Source organism: Cannabis sativa, chromosome 4, assembly GCF_029168945.1.
Source record: "Cannabis sativa cultivar Pink pepper isolate KNU-18-1 chromosome 4, ASM2916894v1, whole genome shotgun sequence".
NCBI classification, from domain to species: domain Eukaryota; kingdom Viridiplantae; phylum Streptophyta; class Magnoliopsida; order Rosales; family Cannabaceae; genus Cannabis; species Cannabis sativa.
Genome location: NC_083604.1, coordinates 37320542 through 37344970, shown reverse-complemented (window position 1 = coordinate 37344970; position 24429 = coordinate 37320542). Strand labels below are relative to the sequence as shown.

Sequence of the window (24429 nt, the reverse complement as noted above, 5' to 3'; positions counted from 1 at the left end):
ATTGACGCTCTGTTTCACTACCCAGGTTTTTCTTTAGCGATGTGTTTACCGGTTTACAGCTTATAGCCGGTCCCGAATTTGCAAAAATTAGGGCATTTCTTTTGAGGGGTTTGCTGTTACCTGATGACAAACCACGTAGTGGCAAATTTTAGTAATATTGGTCTTACTTAGGGATATAGAGGTCAATTACAGCCTAGTTTATGGCTTTACTTGGTGTGCCAAGTGGTGGTGGATTTACACATAATTGGGGAATTAGGGTTAGGGCAAATGTGTACATTTCATATTTGTTTATTCTTTTTCTTTTTTTCTTTTTTTTTTTTTTTGGTGAGAAAAGAGTCTCAACCATCACCACTAAAAGCAACAAGTACTCTACTAAGGTGGGGATGATAATTTATTCAATTACAACATCTGCTATTGTTAAGTTTTGAATACAAGTTCGATTCCATGACCACCAGATTACACTTTTCCTAAAGTCAAAGAAATTTTAGCCAAAGAATAAGTAACACCATTACAAGATCTATTACAATGCACAAAACTAACATCGTAGAGCCTATTACAAAGACTAATACTAGACCCAATCAAGTAATAATAGAAGCCTTGTTTTTCAGTTTAATCACAATACTCAAGCAGTTAGACTCAATAATAACATGTCCATACCCAAAAGAGATGCATTGAAATAGCATGTTGCGGATAGCTAAGGCTTTAGCCACTTCACGAACAAAACAACCATCTAAAATGCCAATTTGATGAACCTATAACAATTCCAAACAGATCATGAATCACCATACCTGAGCAACTACAATTGCCCTGAGAACAAATAGCAGCATTTGTATTGACTTTTAGAAAACTAAGCTGAAAACTACCCAGAAGGTCATTTTTCACGTTCAAAAAACTACCCCCAAGGTCAGAGCTTCTCTCTCTAAACTTTCTCTCTGTTTCTGATACTTAGTCTATTGCTGTTATTACCATCTTGTGAGAAATAAAAACTCGAAGTAGAAGTAGCCCCATTACTATCGCGATATAGGGGTGAACAATAAATTATTGTGTCTCTCTTATTAATTACTTAACAAACTTTTCATTCTCACAAATTTAGTGAGCGGGTGTGGCTTAAAAGTCTAGTCCAGATTTTTGAGTCAACATTTTGGTGCTTTCATTGAGAGACATGTAACGTCCCCGCTTTAAGCCTCCATTGGGCCCTTACACCCACGGAATGAATGACTCTTATACACGAGTACGTCACTCTGGCTGCTTCATGGACTGACGACTGGCCCTACAAACCAACACGAGTGTTTTCAGCGTGTTTTGTCCTCACTCACACGCATCCTGGGAAAACTTCCCAGGAGGTCACCCATCCTTGAAATTGCTCCAGGCCAAGCACGCTTAACTTTAGAGTTCTTTCGAGATGGCTACCGAAAAACAAGATGCACCTTGTTGATATAGGTAGTACCAATCAATCCATTTAAGCCCTCTTCAACTGTGTAGTCCCATACCTACACAGTCTCAGAATCATCCTGTTGGGTTTTGTGCCCTAAATAAAACCCTTTACAATTTGATTAGTTATCAATATAAGAAATTTGAAGTGATTTATGTTTGCATGAATTTTATATGCTTATGGTTTAAGATGTTTATTATGTTTATACACAAAATCTGTTAAGTCCAGATCATATGTTTATTCACAGTTACAGTATTGTCAACATAGTGGAATGTGATTGTGATTATATGAATCAAAAGACTAAGTCCCTGTTTCATCAGTGTTTTGGATTTACACTGATGTGATAATCAGCGATGATGTGTACTTACACTTGGAGTAAGTGTTATGTTCTTTCCAGGACATTGGTAAAGTATACTAGTTTCGAATGTATGGAGTATACATTGGACTGGACCGATATTAAACTTAGTTAAGATATTATAAACTTACCGTTATATCTTTCCAAGTCAATATCAGTAGTTGATCTTAAGATTAAAAGAATCTAAATCCTTATATGCTTAGGCTCAACTCTGGAGTGTTATTCATGTTATTTGATTTATTAGTTAAGCCTACTTTTGGGTCAGGGTGATACGTATATTTTGGGAACATGATAGTATGATTCAGTGGGAGTTCTGAACATAAATATGGAACCTATAGCTTCTACTAGTGTATAGAAGTCAAGTGATGATTCCCTTCGAGCTTAGCTAAATAGAAGTAAATGGATGAGCTCTTGTTTAAGTGACTAATTCTTAGATCACTAAACATCATTTACAGGTAGCTAAGTGTTTTAAGGGGCAAATTACGTTGAGGGGTGTAAACGGTAAAATTATCCCATCTCGATGTAAATCATCTATATAGAGGATCTTTGATCACAATAAGATTATAACAATGGTTAAATGAGATAGCATATCTATATCGTGGAACATATAATATGCTCTATATATGTCTGAGAGTGCAATTCTAAGTTCTAAGAGTGGATTCAACGAAGAATTAATAAGTAGGGATTTACTTAGTAAATTCGGTTCACTTATTGGAAGCTCAGCATATAGATCCATGGTCCACATTCTAGTTGAGACTATACTGCTTGTAAGACTCAATAATTGATTTGTGATTAATCAATTATAATTCTAAAGTTAGACTATGTCTAATTTGTGAATTTTCACTAAACAGGGGTGAAATTGTAAAGAAAAGAGATTCTAGGTTTATTTATTAATTAAGAGACTCTATATGTCTAATTAATAATTAAATTAAATGACAATATTATTTAATAATCTATTTTAGTCGTTAAATAATTAGTTTTGACATTTAAATAGTTAGAATTGGAAAATGGCGTTTTTGAGAAAATAGAAATAAAAATTGTGAAAACTGCAAAATCCAAGTGAGGCCCATTAACACCTATGGCCGGCCACTTAAGCAGCTTTTTCCAATTGATATTTTCATTATTTGAATGCCAAATAATTACTAACCTAAACCTAGTAGTTGCCTATAAATAGAAAGTGATGGCTCGGTCAAATAATAAGTTTAACAAGTTTTTCAAGCCTTATGTCAGAAAATTGCTTTTTCAGAAAAACTGAGCCTTCCACTTCTCTCTCTATAGCCGACCCTATCCCTCTCTCTTTTCCTCTTCATAATTTTGAACCTTAGTGATAGAGTAGTGCTCACACACAGCAAGTGATACCTCAATCATAGAGTGGAAGACTCTGAAGGATCACACACAAAGAGAAGGACATTCGGGCTCAGATCTTGATAATACTCTGCGACAGAAAGGATAAAGGGTTAGAGATCTGAGTGGAAGGAGACATTATTCTGCTGCAACCAATTTAAGGTTTTCTTAACTTTATATGTGTTTATTTATCATTTTAGAAAGTTCATATTTAGGGTGTTAAACAACATACTTGTGAGTAGATCTAAGATCCTGGTAAAATAAATTCCAACAACTGGCCTCAGAGCCATGGTAGTTGATTTGCTTGCAAGAAATTTGGACTTTAAAACGATTGTTTGTGTTTTGGATGGTTTCATGTTGTGTTGTGTGTTATATGATGATTGATTGATGTTTGTGAATTTTCGGGAAAAATAATTGAAATTCTGTTTCAAAATTATTTTTTTTGGATAGTATGGAAAAATTAAGCAATTTACTTTTTTATAGAACTCAATTTCGATTTAATTTGAATTAGTTATGATTTTTTGAAGTTTCGAAAAATATCGAGATGAAGCACTCACCCACGCGAGCGGAACCGAGTGATCCTCGGTCAGGCGCGTGTTCAACAAGATTTTGTCCGAGCAACACGCCCAGGGGTGTCTGAAACCCCTCATCCGCGCACGGACATGCTGCAGGTGTCCCTCTGCGCCGAGTTTTCTCGGTCGTGCACCCTCCCTTGCGCGCAGGGGTAGTATGCAATGCATACTGTTCGTACAGCTCGCAATTTTTTCGTTTTTCTTCGATTTTTCATGCTATTTCATGGAATTGACTTCCGATTTTTTGTGTAGTTTTGTATTTAGATTTTTATTTTTCAATTTTCAAATCTAATATCAGAAATAAATCAATTTGAATTTTTTAAAATTAATCTTAGATATTAGTGTAATTTGAATTTGAAAACAAGTAAAAATCTATCTTTTTGCTTGATTTTTTATCTTATTTTTAAATTTGATTATATCGTATCTTACTTTTAAATTTAAGGTCAGATATTAATTTTTTTTTAAAATTAAATATATTTTTTTTAATTTGACCTTATTTAAATTTAAAATAAGATAACTATAATCATGATATTTTGAATAGAAATAAGATATTTTGCTAACTTTTAAATTTTGTTATTTTATTTATTTAAATTAAATTATAAAATCTGAAAAAGATATTTATTTATCTCCTTTTAATTTTTATATAATTTAATTTATAAAATAACAATATTTTTTTTTAAATTAGTTAGCAATTTTTTTTTGAAATGATATTTAGGTTAGTTGAAACCTAATTTTTTAAAATTGTAGGTTTAATTTTAAATATTATTTATTTATTTTCGAAAATATTTATTTATTTAATTATTTTTTTCGAAATTTTAATTATTTAAAATTAAATAAATTCTACATCCAACTATCCAGTTAACATTGTTGCAGAAGTATGTGTTTTAGCTTATATGTAAGTTTTATAAAACCTATTATTGCTTGATCTAAATTGCCATGGTTAACTTGTTGACAGATCCAATGATCTGATTTTAACCCATGGTTCAATTGTCAATAGGTCAAGTAAATAATTTGTAACAGGTAAATTTTACAATCTTCTTTCATCTGTGTATGACCTAGCAACATGATAGGATCCATCCAAATGTGTGCTTGTGTGAGCCTATATGTTTATTTTATTATATAGATGCAAATAGGTTGTTTCTAAATAAAATGTCACACCATGATAGATTTTATTTAGGTCCATTTAGTTTTTGGACATATTCAATTAATAACAGTTATTTATTTTAAGGTTAAATTCCTCTCTTTTGGGCCTTGTGTGAGAGTTGGGGGCCATAGAAGTGGGTACGACATACTGAACCCAGCTCCCCCTCACATGAACTACCCCAATTGTGAAGGTCGATTTGCCTGATTTAAATAACTGTGCTAGGTTAATTAAAGAGCAAATTACATGAAATATGGGTTTTTAAAAATTTATTACTTAAATATGGCAGTTTTAAGTTTGGGTAATTTTTATTGTATTTTTTCTATTCTAGGCTTTTATATGGGTTTGGATATGCCATATTTAGGTAAAAGATTATTTAAAATCCCATATTTAAGGTATAAGAATGAGAATCCTAACCCTAAACGCCATTTTCTCTCTCCAATCGGATCTACTCTTTTACAAATCATACCCATAGAGAGAGAGAGGGAGAAGAATACTCAGAGCTCGAGTAGTGAAAGTGAATATAGTGAAGAATGATATTTTGTATATTGAGCTTAATACTGGAGCTAAAATACCTTTAGTTGGCTTGGGGGCTCAAGCCGATAATTACTGCCATCATTAAGGTTCTTTTAATTTTTTTGTACTTTATCTTATTTATATTGATTGATAATGTAATAAGAATAATATTTTACAAGCTAGTGATAATTTTGTATGTTTCAGGTTCTATATATATACTCTTAATTTTGATGGTTTAGAAATAAAAAATAGTGTGGTGACGTAATTGATAGATTTTAGGTTTGTATATAAGCAACATAGTGTATGGGGTTGAATAATGATAAAAATACATTTTAGAACTTTTGTCTATGAAGAAACTTAATTCATTCAATACAAAATTAAAGACGTTATTTTTAAATTATAGTGTCATTTTGGATCATCTCTTTAGATAATTATGTAGAGTAAAAATCACTTTATGGTTATCTGGTAATTTAGAAATTATATATATTTGATAGGGAAGCCAAATTAAGATTATAATTATTTGTAGTTAATTTGTGTATATATATAATATTAATTGAGAGATTATTTATCTATTTTCTTTTAGGTTTGTCTTATTATTTTTTTATATGGTCAAAAATAATTTTAAAAGTTTTGTTATAATTTGTATGAGTTCACAAGTTTTGTTATAATTTTTTATACGGTCAAAACTGGTTTCACAAAGTTTGAAATTGATTTTTACACTTATATTTTATTTTTAGATTTTTATTGTGCATTGTGTATTGTTTTAATTATATTTGTGAGTATTTGTGTGTATGTGTGTGTTTTTTTTTTCATTTGGCTGACTAATAAAATTAGTTTCTGTTATTATTTATGTTTTGTTATGATTTTTATAGGATCGAAACTGGTTTCATAGGGTTTATCAGTTTGAAAATAGTTTCACAGGATTCACAGATTTTGAAAGTTTTGTAATGGGGTTTTATTTACTTGCTTTACATAATTGGTTTTTGAGTTCATTTTCAAAGGCATATAATAAATGAGGGTTGGGGTGTGGGTAGTTCATTTTAACACTACAAATATAAATAAATAAAAATAAATTACTTGGTTCAAATAAATTCATACACATATTTAGAAAATAACAAGTAAAGCAAATATGTTTGCAAAAATACCAAAATTAAAATATATTCAATTACTTTATAAGGTTTCCAACAAACTGATATAGTGTCCCGTTTAGGTAGAGTCAAAGATATCATTCATTGAATAGAGTAGTTAACTCATCTAAAATGGACACCATTCTAGTAACCTTTTATCGATTGAAAAGAGAATCCGACGTTGTCCCATTTAGGCAAGAGTCAAGTGCTGGGTTTTGTGCCCTAAATAAAATCCATTTCAATATAATCAGATTTACTAATCAATAAAGATCAGAAATCCTTTTATGTTGCATGGTTCACATGATTTATTTCATGATTATAAATTCTATTAGGTCCAGAACATATGTATTTGTTCATGATTATAGTGTTGTCAGCACAGTGGAATATAATCATGATTATATGTTCAAAAGTTTAATTCCCTGATTTGTCAGTTCACTGGATTTAGACTGGCATGATAATCAACGATAGGTATACTTACACCTTGGATAAGTGTTATGTCCTTTCCAGGGCATCGGCAAAGTTCACTAGTATCGGATGTATGGAGTATACATTGGAAGAGACCGATATTGAACTTTGATTAGATATGATAAATTTACCATAATATCTATTCAATTCAATGTGACCTACTTGATCTTAGATCAAATGATCTTAATCCTGACATGATTAGGTTCGATCTCAAGAGTGTTATTTGTGTTCTTTGATTTGTTAGTTAAGCCCACTTTTTGGTCAGGGTGATACGTACATTTTGGGAACACGATAGTACAATTGAGTGGGACCGCTAAACATAGATATGGAATCTATAGTTTCTATAGAAGTGAAATGATGATTTCCTTCGAGCTTGACTAAATAGAGATAAATGATTGAGATCTCATTTTAGTGATTATATTATTTCACTAAAATATCATTTATAGGTGGCCAAGTGTTTTAAGGATAAAATACATTGAAAGGGTGTAACAGTAATTTTATCCCTATGCAATGTAGATCATCTATATAGGATCATTGATTATTGGGATTATAACAATTGATAATTAATAGCGTATCTATATCGTGGAACATATAGAGCGTTCTATGTAATTGAGAGTGAAATTTCAAGTTCCATGGTGGATGCAATGAGGAATTAATAAATTAGTAAATTTACTTGGTAAATTCTAGATCTGCTTATTGGAAGCTCGGTTATATAGGCCCATGGTCCCCATACTAGTTGAGACAAACTGCTTGTAAGACTTAGTTAATTGATTTTAGTTAATCAATTATAATTCTAAAATTAAAAGTATGTCTAGTTTATGAATTATCACTAAGATATGGTTTGATTGTGAAGAAATAATGTTATGGGGTTTATTTGTTAATTAAGAGACTTTATGGAGTCTAATTAATAAATATTATAAATGGCAATTTTATTTGATAATTATTTTAATTATTAAATAAATAGTTTTGGCATTTATAGGTTTGAATTGGAAAATATGGTATTATTGAAAAGAAGAATAAGTGGTTGAAATAAAGTGGCAAAATTGTAACTAGAGATTGGCCCTTTGAAGTGTACGGCCAACAAGTTATTTTTGCCCAATATTTTATTCTTTTTTAATCCATATAATTCAACCCTAACCCTATTGAAGATAGTATAAAAGGAAGGCTATGGTCTCTTCATCCAAACTAATGCCTCCAAAGCTAAAAACCTAGATGAGACATCTTCCTTCTTCTTTCTTCTTCAATTCGAAACCTATAGCCTTTCTTCACTAAATAATTTTAGCCATTAGTGATTGAGTAAGTGCCCACACACATCAAGTTGGTCCTCAATCATATTATGTAAGACTGTGAAGAATCCAATCAACACGAAGGAGAGAAAGAGATCCAGGTTCAGATCTTAATAATGCTCTGCTATAGAAAGGAATCAAGGGCTAGAGATCTGAACGGAAGGAGTCATTATATTCCCCTGCAATCAATGTAAGGTTTCTTAAACCTTATATGTGTTTATTTACATTGTTTTAGAAATTCATATTAGGATGTTAAACAACATACATAGTAGTAAATCTAGATCCTGGTAAAATATTTCCAACGAATGGCCTCAGAGCCATGGTAATGATTTATTTTCATGAAATATGAATTAAAACGATGTTTGTGTTGATTTGGATGATTTCATGATGGTTTATGTGCTTATTTGATGAATGTATGCGATTTACAAATTTTGTCCATGAAAATAATTTTATTTTTGTTCTGAAACTATTTTAGTTGGATTCCTTGTGAAAAATTAAGCAATTTTGGTTTTTACGGAACTCGATTTCGATAAAAATTGAGAAAGTTATGGAAGTTTGAAAAATCGGGGTTCAATGGTGTCGAGTGGGTGCTCGTGTGCACCAAGCACCTAGACAAGACGCGTGAGTATGGGGACACGGACGCTTGTCTGAAGCTGTGTCACGCCTGTGTCTTCAGACACGACTGACGCTGCATCCGCCCACACGAACCCTGCAAATGCCGAGATTTCTCGGTGCAGGACCTTGCAGTATGCTCCTTCCGCGCGCCCTCAAGGCTGCGTGCAGTCTCCTGGGTAGCCAACCCCAAAAACCCTATTTTTGTTGGATTTTTCAAAATTTCCGAATTTTCTCAATTTTCAAACCCTAAAATTAAAATAAAATATTATTTTTAATATATTTAAACTTAAATATCAATTTTAAATTAATAATATTTTTTTTAATAGATTATTATTAATCTTTGATATTTCGATGTTTAAATTTAAAAATTGATTATTTTATTTTTTTAAATTATGGTCAGATTTAAAATTTGGTAATTTCTTTAATATTTATATATTATTTATTTTTAAGCTTAGATATTTTAATATTGGGCATATTTTAAATTAAAAGATAACTTTATCTTTTTTAATTTGAAATATAATATTAAAATCACCTTATATGATAAATTAAATAATTAATAAATTTGAAATTAACCTAGATATTTTTTATAGATATTCTAACCATAATATTTGTCAAATTCAAAAATTTGTTATTTTGTTAAATATTTAATTGTTTATAAATTATAAGTTTGAAAAATGATATTTTACTATTTTATATCATTTGACTTATTAGAAATTTATAAATTATATTTTAAATATTTAAATAACTTAGATATTTTTGTAGAAATTTGAATAATGCTTAATTTGAGATATTTTGACATATAATTAGGATAATTATTATTTATTTATTATTTTATTTTAAAATAATAATTTTCTAACCACATCTATTTTAAAATTGGTTTATTTTATTATTTTAATTTTATTAAATTATAAGATTAGAAAATGATATTGATTATATTATTTTTCAAATCATTTATCTTATTTGATATTTAATTTAATTTGATAAAATAATTCAAATAAACCTAGATATTTTAAATTAGTTTTGCATTTTTGAATTTTAAATTTTGATGAGAAATTTAAGGGTTGGTTTTAACAGCCTAAATTTTCAAAATTTAGTTGGTTAGTTTAAAATAATAATTTAATTATATTAATAATTCTTCACAATCTGTTACATGGACTTTTTTGTTTATTTATATTGTTTATTCAAATTATTTTTTTTAAACAAACCTATTATTTATTTGATCTAAATTGCTATGATTAACTTGTTGACAGATCCAATGATCTGATTTTAATCATAGTCCAATTGTCAATAGATCCTATAAATAATTTGTAACAGGTAAATTTTGTACTTCTTTCATCTGTGTAAACCTAGTAACATGATAGGGCTCATCCAAATCATTTGACCTGTGTGAGCCTATATATTTGCTTTTGGGCTTAGATGCATATAGGAAGCCCATTTAAGTTTTAAGTAACTAAATGGACTAAGTTGCTAAAATAAAATTTCACATAAGTAATTTTATTTAGGCCCAATTAGAATTGGGCTTATTCAATGTATAACAATTATTTATTTAAGGGAAATTTACATATATACTGTTTTTTGACCAAAACTTTACAAATATACTGGGACACGGCAAATACAACTTTTTTACTGCCCAAGCCCGTTTTCTTTTCTTTTATACTGCCCAAGCTCAATAATTTAACTTATATACTGTGAACAGTAAAAAAACACAAAAAAACGGGGCTTCTTCGTGTTTGGGGACTGGCCGGAGTCGGAGATAACCAAGAAAAAACCATTAAATCCGGCGAAGAGTTTTTGCTAAATGGAAGCATAATCGAAGAACAAGATTTACAGAAGATTGTCCCCCAAAAAACAGAGGTAAACACAACAAAACCCAAAATTAATTTAATTCTTAAGAAACTAAAAAAAAAATAACAACCCCAGATTTAGATCTGAAGTTTAAGAAAAAAAAACAGAATAATGTGATGTTCTTTAATTTATGATGCGAAATGATAAATGAGGGTTGTTCTATTGTTAATTTGCCGAATCTAACACAAAATGATTGGTAAATATACTTGACAAATTACTACAATTGTTCATACAAAAAATTAGGGTTGTTCTAATGTTGTTTTGTGGTTATTAATACAAAAACATTCCTAATTATATGTATCAGAAAAATAGCATAAGAAAAACTAATAAAAAATATAATGGGTAATTTTATTTGGTTGTTTTGCTGTTGTTTTACTATTGTTGTATTATTTTTTTGGTGATTTTGTTTGGTTGTTTTGCTATTATTTTACTGTTGTTGTATTATTGTTTTAACATGAAATAAGACACTTAAATGTAATATATGGAACAATGAGAGGTAATGGAACGTCTACCAGTACTCATAAAGAGCAATGGACAATGGAATGAAGATCACAATTATGTGAACTATGTGACTAGTGGAGAATTCATACCAACAAAATGCAACTATGAAGAGCTACTGCAAATACTGCTTACTTTATTGGGGTGCGAAAACACCAGAACAACACTACAAATACAGTACCAAGCTAAAGAAGGAATACCACCGATAAAAATATTCAACGATCGAAGCCTCTACTTTTACTTGGAATTGAAAATCAAAGAAACAGATTTCACCACATATCCACTATGCGTCAACCAGCAAAACAACAACACAACACTTGTTGCAACACCAAATTTGATATCCACAACAACACCGTATGAAGATAATGTGGCAATGATCGAAAACAACACAACAACGCTTGAAAACAACATAACAACAACAGAATCATACACAACGGGACAGCAAACAGAAGAAGGGGAACAGTCAGAAACAAGAGAAGATGAGAACGAAAAATTCGACATAATTGACTATGCAAATCTGGTTGCTGAAGAAATGGTAGAAAAACTTGAAAACACCAGTAAAAAACTGGATCCAGAAATCGACATCAACAACGCAAAGTTAATAATAGACAAGCATCACCCCGAAGTGGAAAAAGGACAGGCATACAAAGACAAGGAAACTCTAAAGAATGTCCTCAGCTACTACTCAATCAAAAACAACTTTCAGTACAAAGTGTTGAAGTCCTGCTCTCAAGAGTACAGTCTGAAATGTGTTTACGAAAGCTGCAATTGGTCTCTACGAGCATCGAGAAATGGCCCAACAAACACATTCATAATCAGGAGGTTCTCAAAAATCCACACATGCCCCATAAATATTAGGCATGAAGACCAAAGGCAAGCAACATGGAAATTGATCGGGGATTGCATAAAACCGAAGTTCCTGAACATAAAGACAAAGGCAACACCGATGGACATAAAAGGAGAGTTGAAATACAGGTATGGCATCAAGATGAACTACATGAAAGCTTGGAGAAGTAAGGAACATGCAGTAAATGACTTAAGAGGAAACGATAGTGACTCGTACAGCCTAATACCGAGTTTCTTACACATGGTGGAAAAAAAAAACCCAGGATCAGTTGTGGATCTGAAAACAACAGAAGACAACAACTTACTCTTTGTTTTCATGGCATTATCTATAAAAGGGTGGGGAGCATGCAGACCGATAGTTGTTGTGGACGGAACATTCCTCAAAGTAGCTTATGGGGGAACTTTGTTGTGCACATGCACACAAGATGTAGCAGGTCATATTTTCCCACTAGCGTTTTGTGTTGCAGATTCTGAGAATGACCAATCTTGGAAATGGTTCTTCAAAAAATTTAAAGAAGCGTATGGGGTCTGGGAACACCAATGCCTAATTTCAGACAGGAATGAAAGCCTCATCAAAGCAGCAAGAGAAATCTATCCAGAAATTACACACAGTTACTGCGGTTACCACATTTTGAGCAACCTTAAAACAAGCTTCAAACAACATGCTGCCAAATACAATCTGCCATTCTTTGGAGCAGTCAAAGCCTACACAGAAAAGCAATTCGAGTTCCACATGGCTGAATTGGATGGATTGGACAAACGCATAAGACCTTACCTAAAAAAAGTCAGTTATGAAAAGTGGTCAAGAATTCATAGCCAAAACAAGAGGTATTCTACAATGACCTCAAACATATCAGAATCACTGAACGCCGCAAATCTAGCAGCAAGGGAGCTACCAATTACAACGCTGCTAGAATGCTTGAGAGCATTGGTGCAACAATGGACGCATACTAATAGGACAAAAGCACACAACACCTTTACTAAGCTATCACAAGCTGGAGAAGACATACTGCTGAAAAATTACACATACTCATTGAATCTGGAGGTAACATATTCATTATGCTTCTTTTTTTTTTTTTTTAAAAAAAAAAAACTAAACAAACAGTAAGTGCATATGTTGTTGTATTGTTGTTTTTATAGTTTTTTTTTTTAAATAAAATTTGAAACAGGTTAAGGCAACAACAGATTACTTGTTCGAGGTAACAAGAATGAAAGAATCGTGGGAAGTAGACCTAGAAAAAAGAACATGCACGTGCAACAGGTTCCAAATAGATGAAATGCCCTGCGGGCACGCTGTGGCCGTGATGAGGGAGATGAACATGGACCCGTACACCTACTGTTCAGATTACTACACAAAAAAAAAATTGGCTGGCAACTTATTCAGGGACAGTTTACCCAATAGGACACCAAAGTGAGTGGGAGGTACCGGAAAAAGTGAAGAATATTATAGTCTTGCCTCCGCATGAAAGAGTTAAATCAGGAAGACTAAAAACATTAAGAAGGAAAGCTGGATGGGAAAAGGATCAACACAACAAGTGCAGCAAATGTGGGGAACTGGGGCATAACAAAAGAACATGCAGCAGAATACGTAGAAGGGAATAAAAACAGCAACAGAACAACAGTGGAAAAACAAAAGAAAAACTACACATACATTTGAGAATGAGATATTGAGGAATTTAAATTTCTGAAATACATAGGATTAAAGTTTTTATTTGAAAACATTGATTACATTGGGACTTGATGATACTTTAGATTGGATATTAAAAGATGTTTGATACTAAATTCAATATATATATATATGAATTTTATTACTGAAACAGTTTGTTTTTTTATTAATGAAATGAATATTTGTATTCAAAAAAACAGAAAAACTATAAGAAAAAATAAACATAAAAAGATGTGATGTGAAATGAAAAAACTAACCAATTTAACATAACAACTTGTTTGTATATAACAAAAAGAAAAAAAAAACATAACAGAACACCAATGTTTGTTTTCAAAAACAACATAAAAAAATATAAAAACAACATTAAAAAAACATAACAACAATGACAGTCTGATTGAAAAAACAAATCACTTCTTGGGAAGGCTGGGAGGGGCCTCAGATTCACTTTCAATGTTCTCAAGTTGCTTCTTCATGCCATAATGATAAAATAACACAACCAAACGATCGCGGTGAATTTCCACATCAAAACCAGAGGATGGGATGGGTTTGCCATCAATGATATTCTCAGCAAATGATGCTACAAAAACACCACAATCACTGGAAAAAAACAATAAGAAAAACAAAAACAGACACTATGAGAACACTCATAAAAATCAAAGTCACATAACAAAAATATACCAATACAAACAAGCAGTGAAAAACATTGAACATTATACATAAAACTTATGCTATGACCTGCTTAGGTAAACCATCAACAACAACAATAAGGAACGGTTCCATCGTGCTAAACTTAGATTCATTGTGAAGGCCTTTGAAGTCTAACATAGAGAAATAATATGGTAAAATAACAGAAAAAGGCTTGCAAGCCTCTTTGGCAGCTGTCATATACCTTCCAGAACGCAATGAATTGTACAGATATATCCGCCGCTCAGCTATGTTTAGACGACCACAAATCCAATGATCCTGTAATTTTACATTGATAGGCATAACAACATGATCAACCAAATGCCAAGGAGTGGCACATAATATCTTACCACCACGGATGTACTGGGCCACATTGTGAGAAAGAGACAACATCGATATATCGTTGTTTTTCTCAACAAACTTCTCATACAAGCTTGTTATGCTAGAACAAAAAAGGCAATCAGTTGTGGTGACTTTGATTTTCGGCTCGGCTGAGTACATTATTTTCTTACGAAGATAGTAGAAAATAATGTCAATGTGCTTGGCAAAAAAAAAAAAAAAAGATAATAAAAAATCCTTCAATCTTATAAAAAAACTAACAGAATAATACTTAAAAATAGACAATAATTAAAATAAACAACAAAAACATATAAATAATAATAAAAAAAACTTACAGAATTGGTAAGGAAACAATTAGGGTAGGCAAGGTTGTGAAACCACATCTTGTTGCTAATGTCCTCAACCCCAAAACGAAATGGCAGAAATATTGTGTCCTTATCCTTACAATACACATTTGTTGTTGTGCTAAAAAAAACAAATAAAAAAAACATCAAAACACAAATAAAAAATTAAAAATAAATGGAAAACAATAAGATATATATAACTGAAAACACCTACAAAATACTTACTTAGATTTATGCTTTCTAAGACCTGTATCAACCCAAGTGACAAACTCAGCTTCCAATTGTGGATCTACAGGCTCACCAATCTTGTTGTCAAACGGGCACAAAGCACGCACATATTTAACCACCTTATAAACAGACTCATCAGGAGAAATTGAGGATGAACTTGATTTAGATGCACCAGAAGCAAGCTCAATGAATGGAGATTTCAAAACAGCTCCTTTCTTCCGATCCCTCTTTTGAGGACGTAAAATAGGAGTCTCTTGAAAAACAACCATTTCAAGATCATTCTTCTCAGAGGTCTCAACAGAAGCAGGGACATGAGTTGAGGAACCAATCTAAAAAAAAAAAAGAAAAAAATGACTTTTTTTTTTTTTAAAAAAAAAAGTACAATCAAAACACTAGTAAAACAATAATAGAATATTATATAAACACAAATTATAAAGAAAAAAGAAAAGAAACACAAACCAAATTCTCCACAGTTTTAACAGCAGATGCAATTGTTGCATCAACATCAATCTTCTCCTCCACAACTTGAGACTGTTCAGACTGACAACAAAAACAACATTAAAAAACTATTAAAACAAACTTAAAACACAAAATCCACAAAAAGAGCACAGAAAATGATGGGCAAATAAGAAATACACCTGTTTGATCTCTGAAACAGGTTCCACAGGGTCAGACTTCTTGGCATCATCCACCTTGCCAGTATCATCATCCCTCGAAACAACCTCGGGGACAACAACACCCTCATCATTATGAACATCCCCCGTGTGAGCCTCATCCTGACCAGCACCAATTCCAGCTCCATCAAGATCATCATCATCATCATCAGTATCATCCTCATGATGTTCATCTCCTTTGTCATCCTCATTTTTATCATCCTCATCTTCCTCTGAAGTAGAATCTTCATCATCCTTATTTTCAGAAGAACGAAGAACATCTTCAGACTGAGATCCATTGTGAGTATGACCACCTTGGGATGACTAGAAAAAAAAAACTTAAAAAATTAATTGACTGCATAAAACAACATAAAAACACTACTAAAAAAATAAATAATGACAATAAAAAAAATACCTCAATAAGAATGTCCAACTTCTTGTTCATTTCAGCAACAGATTTCATAAGAATCCCTTGCTGGCTGACAACAACAGATATACTCTTTTTTAATTCCTCAAACTCAACTCGGGAGACATTCTCATGAGCTGATGATGAAGAAGCATCCATCAAGCCAGGTTGACCAACAAACTTGGAACCACCTTTAGTTTTGAATTTAACAGTATCAGGAGTAGTCTCACCAGAGAAAAAATCATTAAGGCTCAAACTCACTCTCTCAACAGAAGTTGGAGTGATGTTTCGTAATTTTAACTGCAACAACAACAACAACCAAATAAAATATGCACATGAAACTGAAAATATAAAATAACAACAACAATTGAAACATCAAGTATAACAAATGTATACAAAAACAACATTAAAACCATAGTAGAAACATTGTAAAAAACAACAGAATTACCTCTTTCAAAGACCGATTGAAAATGAGGGTGTTCATGACATCCATTTTCACCTGACCCTCCTTGTCCTTGGGTAGTTTAGGCCAATTCAAAATCCTTGGAATGCCAACATTTGAGTACAAAGAAAGTTTCCCAATAACATACGGGCAACACTCGAAAAACCAGAATTGAATCGCCAAAGGAAAACCCAATAACCTGTAATACCCACCATCCTCATCACTACGAACAACCCTCTTAAGACCAGAATCAATCTTACCCTTCAAAGAATGAATAGTGATTTCAAAACAATGCTTGCCCCGACCAAATTCATTATATCGACCACTATCGACAACATCTATTTCCTCTAATGAAACAACTTTACCCGGGGGACCACCCAACAAGTAACACTGCACAAAATACAAGACAGCCAACTTGACTGCAAGATCGTCGTTACTCTTCAGATTGTCAGCAATAAAGGCAGTCTGAATAGCACCCTTGGTAATTTTTTTTGTACCCCTTAAAACAATGTTTAACCAATTCATTATCATCTTGCTTAAATTGATAAAAATCAGAATCAACCTGACAATCTAACCCGGTAACCAACGAAAACTCTTCGATACTAAACCTAAGATATTTCCCTTGGACACAAACCCAAAACTCCAACCCATTAGGCTGCTGAACCTCCCTCAACAGCAAACAATCAAGCAGTTGGTAATGGATTATGTACTCTGGAATCCGAAGAAAATAACCAAACACAGTTTTTGAAAAAATTTCTAGTTGGCTTTCAGTTAGAATTCTTTTGATGTCTCCAATTACAGAGTAATAACCAGATGTTACTACTCTAGAATGGTAGAATTGAGATCGGGTGTACTTGCATTCCCAATCCTAAAAACAGAACAATAAAAACATTGCTAAAACACACATAAAACACTACGAAATAACAATAAAAACAAAAAACGATGAAAAAAAAACATAGAACAGAATGCATAACATCACACACCTCAACAATCCTATTGGCAGTAATTTCCTTAGCCACACCTGTGGATGGCAACACCTTGACAGGGGATTTACCTTTGCCCTAAAATTAAACGAAACAACACCAACAAAACAACAAACAAATATCAATAAAAAAAACATATATAAAATAAAACAAGATATGAAAAACATAACAAATACAGAGACAAACCCAAAAAATTACCCAGATATATGAACTTGAAAAATCGAATTTAAAAAAAAAACTCAAAAACAATAAAAGATAAATAATAAAATACCTTCACAGAGACAGGCGACCTTACAAATTCAGATTCCAACTCAAAATCTGAGTCTGAGTTTTCCACCACAGTTCGAGGCCTTTTCCCTCGAGTGTTCTTCGAAGGTCCAACAAGAGCTTTTCTTTTAGCATTAGGGGAAGTGGGGCTAGGTGGGTTGTCTTTTATATTTTTTTTACCCATTTTTGATTTGGGTTTGGTTTTTTGTGATTGTTTTGTGGGTTTTGTAGCTTTAGCCGGAGAAGGAGATGAACGAGTAATGGCCATTAGAAGCTAGGATGAAGGTATTTATAGACAAAAATCAGAAAAATGGGGGGGAAATGAGAGGGAAGTTTGAGAAAGTGGGATGACAACTGAAATTTTTTCAAATGGATGAAACCACCCACTACTCGAAACTGAAAAGAAAAACTGAAAAATGGAGAAGATGAACAGTGTGAGGGGGGAGTGGGTTATAAAACATTTTTTATATTCGAAAAAAATAAAAAAAAAAATATAAAAGTACAACTGCTGCAAAACCGTCAAATCAAAAATTTTGGCATGATTTCCTTTTTTAAAAAAAAAACGTGGCAAAACCCTATCGTGACACTTGTAAAGCCATAAAACCATTATTAATATAACTTACCAAAGGCAGTATACTGCCAAAAATATTTAAAAATAAAAAATAGTATAAAAGTTAAAATGACCGTGCAACAATACAAATGAAAAAAAAAATGAAAAAGGCAGTAGTGGGTGTAAATTTCCCTTTATTTAATGGTTAAATTCCTCTCCTTTGGGCCTTGTGTGAGAGTTAGGGGGCCAATAGTAGTGGGTAGGACATACTGAACCCAACTCTCCCTCACATGAACCACCCCAATTGTGAAGGCCCATTTGCCTTATTTAAATAATTGTATTAGGTTAATTATATTAGTCTAACCTAATTAAAATTGAATTAGCAACATAATTAGCTTTAAAATATATGAAATTTATTTTTCATTTAATATTTTAAAGTTAATTTTAGAAAAATACTTAGTTAATTGAAATATATTCTAGATAGTTATTTCTAGTACTAGTTATATTTTCTAATATTTAATTAAGAAAATATTTTAAGTTAAAAATTAATTAATTTTGGACCAACGTAAATTAGAATATTTTTCCTAGTATTAAATTAGAATTAATAATTAAGTTTATTTTATACTTGATTATTTAATTTTTGTTATTAATACATTTAATTAAATTGAAAATTAAATATTTAAGTTGATTTCATTCTTGATACTTAAATATTATTATGTTTAGAATATTTAATTAAATAGAAAATTATTTTAAATTGGAAATTTTAATTTCAGAACAACTTAAATTGGAATAATTTTCAATATATATTTTATTTTTATTTTATTAATCATTTTTTTCGAAATTGCATTTTTTATTTAAATGCAGAAAATTTTGATTTTTTTGAAAATTAGATTAAACTTGAAAATTAATTATTTTTTAATTGATTTTGGACCAACTTAAATCAATATTTTTTTTCATTAAATGATTAATTATAATAAATGAATTAAAATATATTATTATTAGAAAATGAATTAATTAGTCAATGAAAGTCTAGATAGTTATTGTCTGTTTGCTTGATGTATTTTCCTAGTGATATTTAATTAAATAGAAAATTAATATTTAAGTTGATTTTTATCATGATACTTAAATATTTGATAATTTTCTTAATATTTAATTAAATAGGAAAATTATATTTGCGTTGAAAATTAATTTTAATTAATTTTAGATCAACATAAATTAGAATAATTTTTCAAGATTTATTTTATTTTATTTTATAGCATTTTTGAAAGTAGTATTTATTTTAAATACATTATTTTTCGAATTTTGTATTATATATTTATAGAAAATTAAACTTGAGTTGAAAATTTTTAATTAATTTTGGATCAACTTAAATTGAATAATTTTCATAATATTTATTGGAAAATTAATACTAAGGATGGAAAATAATTTATTTTTATTTTTCCAGATCTTCCTTAAGTATAATTTTATAAATATTAAATTAAAATTTATATTTAGAATTTTGTTCTAAATTTGTAATTTTAATTAAACATATATATTAAAATAAATAGATTAAAATAAGTATCAAAGAAAATATAACTCTTTAAAATAATGAGCTTTAGTTATAAGGATATTCGATCTCCATTGTTGGTCCTACATGGTTAATATGTTTGCAATATATCCTCGAGACACTAGACTTCGTCCCCCTAATGGATGGTTATTTGTTGAAGCATTTAACACCGTAACGATCTCTTATGATAAGTATTTTGTAAGTTTTCGTCTCTATTAGACTCTCCCCTACGGTGACTACTTAGAGATAAATTTACAAAGTATGAAACAATGGTAGAAGCTCATAAAATAAAAATAACCTTGACTCTCACCTACCGGGACAACGTTGGATTCTTATTTTGATCGAATAAAAGGTTGCTAGAATGTTTATCATTTTAGATGAGCTGACAATTCTATTCAATGAATGATACTTTGACTCTCGCCAACCGGGACACTGTATCAGTTTGTTGGAAACCTTGGAAATTATTTAAGATATGATAGTTTTGTATTTTCACATGTCTTTGTTATTTGCTAAATGCTTAATAATTTCTAAATTGTGTGTGAATTTATATTGAACCATGTTGATTTCTGTTACTAATTGTAGTTTAATTTCGAATCTTCATTGTTGGTCTAACTTGACTTGTTGTTTTTAATGGGACAAATCCTAATGAAGTATCATCCATTAGATAAACATAATAGTGTTAGATCTCAATAGATAAATATTTGTAAATGCAACATCTAGCTGTTCATCAATAGATGACACCTTAGACAAGTATTTACAATATGAAACAATGAAGACATTTACAAATAAGAATAACTTTGACTCTCGCCTACCGGGACATCGTTGCATTCTTATTTTAAATCGAAATTATCCTTTACTAATTCCTCTTAGCGTATTCATTTTGAATTTGCTTACGTAGTATATCATTAGATGAATGATTTATAAATCATCTGCTTATAATGTCATTCTATTTTCTTTTCTGAAATTGAATGGCACAGATGACTATAATCCTGACATTCTATCCCGAAATGATATAATCCTCAATCTTAGAATCTCCTACTTATATATGCTTACTTCAGGAAAATTAGACTTAGAGTTAGATTAGTAGTGGTGGTCCAAGCTAGAATCATTACTCATTGTATATTTGGTATAAATTTAAGTCTTTGACTTTAAATTTTAGATTCCAAATAGAAATTTTTTATTTCTGTTTCCAGAATACAATACAGTTCAACTTTCACAAGTGTTGTATATCTATTTTCTGTCAATGGATTCAAACTGTATGTTAAAGTATGGAACATGAGTTTAGTATTCTGTGACCAGGATCCACTTGCACTATTCTAAGAACTCTTTAATGTAACTAGACCTAAGTCATCGAAAGACCACAACCACATATTTTATAAATCTATGGCATTTGTATCTTGTTCCTAGTGGTTTTGACAAGATCAATCTCTCCAAAGAGTCAATATACCTATATCCACTCAAAGTGAATCATCTATATTCGTAGATGGATATACATTCAAGGGTGGATATGAGTTTTCGTTATGTTCTTCAGACGATCACTCTAGATTTTACCTTATGCAAAGAAATTTGAAATGTTTGAAAAATTTAATGAATTTCTAGCAATGGTGGAAAATCATTAAGGTAAGTGGTTAAAGATCTTGCGAACTGATAGGGGTGGAGAAATATTTGGATATGCAGTTCAAAGATCATTAAGTTGAATCTTGAATTATATCCAAACTTACCTTCCCAGAAATTCGATTTGCATATTGATGATAATACATGGTCTATGATTAGTTACTACCAATTGCCTAAGTCCTTCTAGGGATATACCCTAGTGATAGGAAAATTTCAGAATGATGGAATGGTTCTGTACTTAGTATAAACCATTACTAGATTCATGGATGACCTAATCGTAATCTTAAGAAAAGCTAGAACTGTTAACTAAGGTTTGCATGTTTGTTGGCTATTCTAAGTGATTAGGGGTGGACAATCCAATAGTCATTAGATAAGAAAGTGTTTGTTTCAACAAATACTACTTTTCTAAGAAAATGACTAAGTCTGAAAACAAAGTAGCAAATAAAGGAGATTTTTTTTCTTGATTCCAAAAGTGTTCTATCATCTTACTCTGTATATGATGATCCCATTGCCTCTGTTGTTTGACACAACCGAAGAGGACAATACCATTTAGTATTCTTAGACAAAATTCACGGTACCTTGTCGTAGTGGGAGGCTTTAAAGGAACTCACCCTGTTATGACTTGGAAGACACTTGTGATCAAAATTCATTCTTAGTTTAAACCAGTAATGGATTGTCAGAATAAGAAACTAAGAAGCAAAGCCAAGAGAACTATGGTTAAAACCATTCATATGGAACAACCAAAAGTTTTCTATTACAAGGACAAGAAAGGAAATTTTCGTTAGTAAGTCTATTCAATGGACTTAACGAAACTTCCTGTTCCTAGTATTGTAGGTTTGAGTTTATCTAAACCTATGACTTGTGGTATGCCTGGTAATTTTCTTACTCTAGTGTTAGCAATTTACTTTAGTAAGTTGCTGGTGTATTTTTCTAATGGCAATCTATAGAAGCTTCTCGACTTCTAGACATAGATTTTATTTATCTAAGGAAAAGTTTCAACTATTCGAGAAAAGATAAAGCCATGAAAGAATTCCTTAGGATCAACAGTGAAAGGTCTCAAATATGTTTTCCTATGCATTAGACCAGACACCTGCTGTTGAGTGGGAGTAATGAGTAGGTATCAGATTAATCCAGGAAAAGGAACATTGGAAGATAATCAAGGGAATCTTAAGATTAAGAAGAGGAACTATATGTTAGTCGATAAGGGTGTATTTAATACTCTTAGACTACACCAAATCTGATTTCTAGACTTGCCTTAGTGCTAGAAAGTCTGCTGATGAGATGGTGATTACTCTGGGGGTGGAGTAGTGATTTTGGAGAAGTTTAAAAACCTATCTGAAGTCTCTAAGTTTACCAGAGAGACTGAATGTTAAAGTTGCTAGAAAAATACTTATTCAGTCTAAGGAAAATTCTATACATTTTTGGCATTATTCCAACATTTAATTAACTACAAATGTTACTTCCTGACTAACACAAAAGCAGTTTCCAAAAAGTAAAGAATCCAGTATCCCTAAAGGAGTAGACATATAGAGGGGAATTTCACAATATCAAGAATTTTGTGATTAAGGAAATGTAATGGTGGAGGAAAGTTTGTATTGAATACAACCTATCAGATCCTATTACAGAGAGTATACTACAAACTACACTTGATTTGGATATCAAGGTGTTGAGATTATTTGAAATACACTTTTTGTTTTATATTAGTGCAAGTGGGAGTTTCTTGGGTTTTGTGCCCTAAATAAAACCCATTTCAATATAATCAGATTTACTAATTAATAACGATCAGAAATCATTTTATGTTGCATGGTTCACATGATTTATTTCATGATTATAAATTTTATTAGGTCCTGAACATATGTATTTGTTCATGATTATAGTGTTGTCAGCACAGTGGAATATAATCATGATTATATGTTCAAAACTTAAATTCCCTGATTTGTCAGTTCACTGGATTTAGACTGGCATGATAATCAGCGATAGGTATACTTACACCTTGGATAAGTGTTATGTCCTTTCCAGGGCATTAGCAAAGTTTACCAATATCGGATGTATGGAGTATTCATTGGAAGGGACCGATATTGAAGTTTGATTAGATATGATAAATTTACCGTAATATCTATTCGATTCAATATCACCTAGTTGATCCTAGATCAAATGATCTTAATCCTGACATGATTAGGTTCGATCTCAAGAGTGTTATTTGTGTTCTTTGATTTGTTAGTTAAGCCTACTTTTTGGTCAGGGTGATACGTACATTTTGGGAACATGATAGTACAATTGAGTGGGAGCGCTAAACATAGGTATGTAATCTATAACTTCTATAGAAGTGAAACGATGATTTCCTTCGAGCTTGACTGAATAGAAATAAATGATTGAGATATCATTTTAGTGATTATATTATTTCACTAAAATATTATTTATAGGTGGCCAAGTGTTTTAAGGATAAAATACATTGAAAGGGTGTAACGGTAATTTTATCCCTATGCAATGTAGATCATCTATAGATGATCATTGATTATTGGGATTATAACAATGGATAATTAATAGCGTATCTATATCGTGGAACATATAGAGCGTTCTATGTAACTGAGAGTGCAATTCCAAGTTCTATGTGGATGCAATGAGGAATTAATAAGTTAGTGAATTTACTTGGTAAATTCTAGAT

At 31.2% G+C, this 24429-nt stretch overlaps 1 protein-coding gene across 1 annotated transcript; it reads left to right on the top strand.

Annotated features, from left to right (window-relative positions):
• The first annotated feature begins 11197 nt into the window (after nucleotides 1–11197).
• Nucleotides 11198–13457, top strand: LOC133036910 (uncharacterized). Its single transcript, XM_061113681.1, has 2 exons — nucleotides 11198–13087; nucleotides 13212–13457. The coding sequence occupies exons 1-2, from the start codon at nucleotides 11198–11200 to the stop codon at nucleotides 13455–13457; spliced, it is 2136 nt and encodes a 711-aa protein (XP_060969664.1).
• The last annotated feature ends 10972 nt before the right edge of the window (nucleotides 13458–24429 follow it).

Bases quoted from the DNA above. Each gene is read 5' to 3' on its own strand.
- LOC133036910 (XM_061113681.1), top strand. From the start codon at position 11,198: ATGGAACGTCTACCAGTACTCATAAAGAGCAATGGACAATGGAATGAA. The intron at 13,088-13,211 runs GTAACATATTCA...AATTTGAAACAG, and splicing joins CATACTCATTGAATCTGGAG to GTTAAGGCAACAACAGATTA.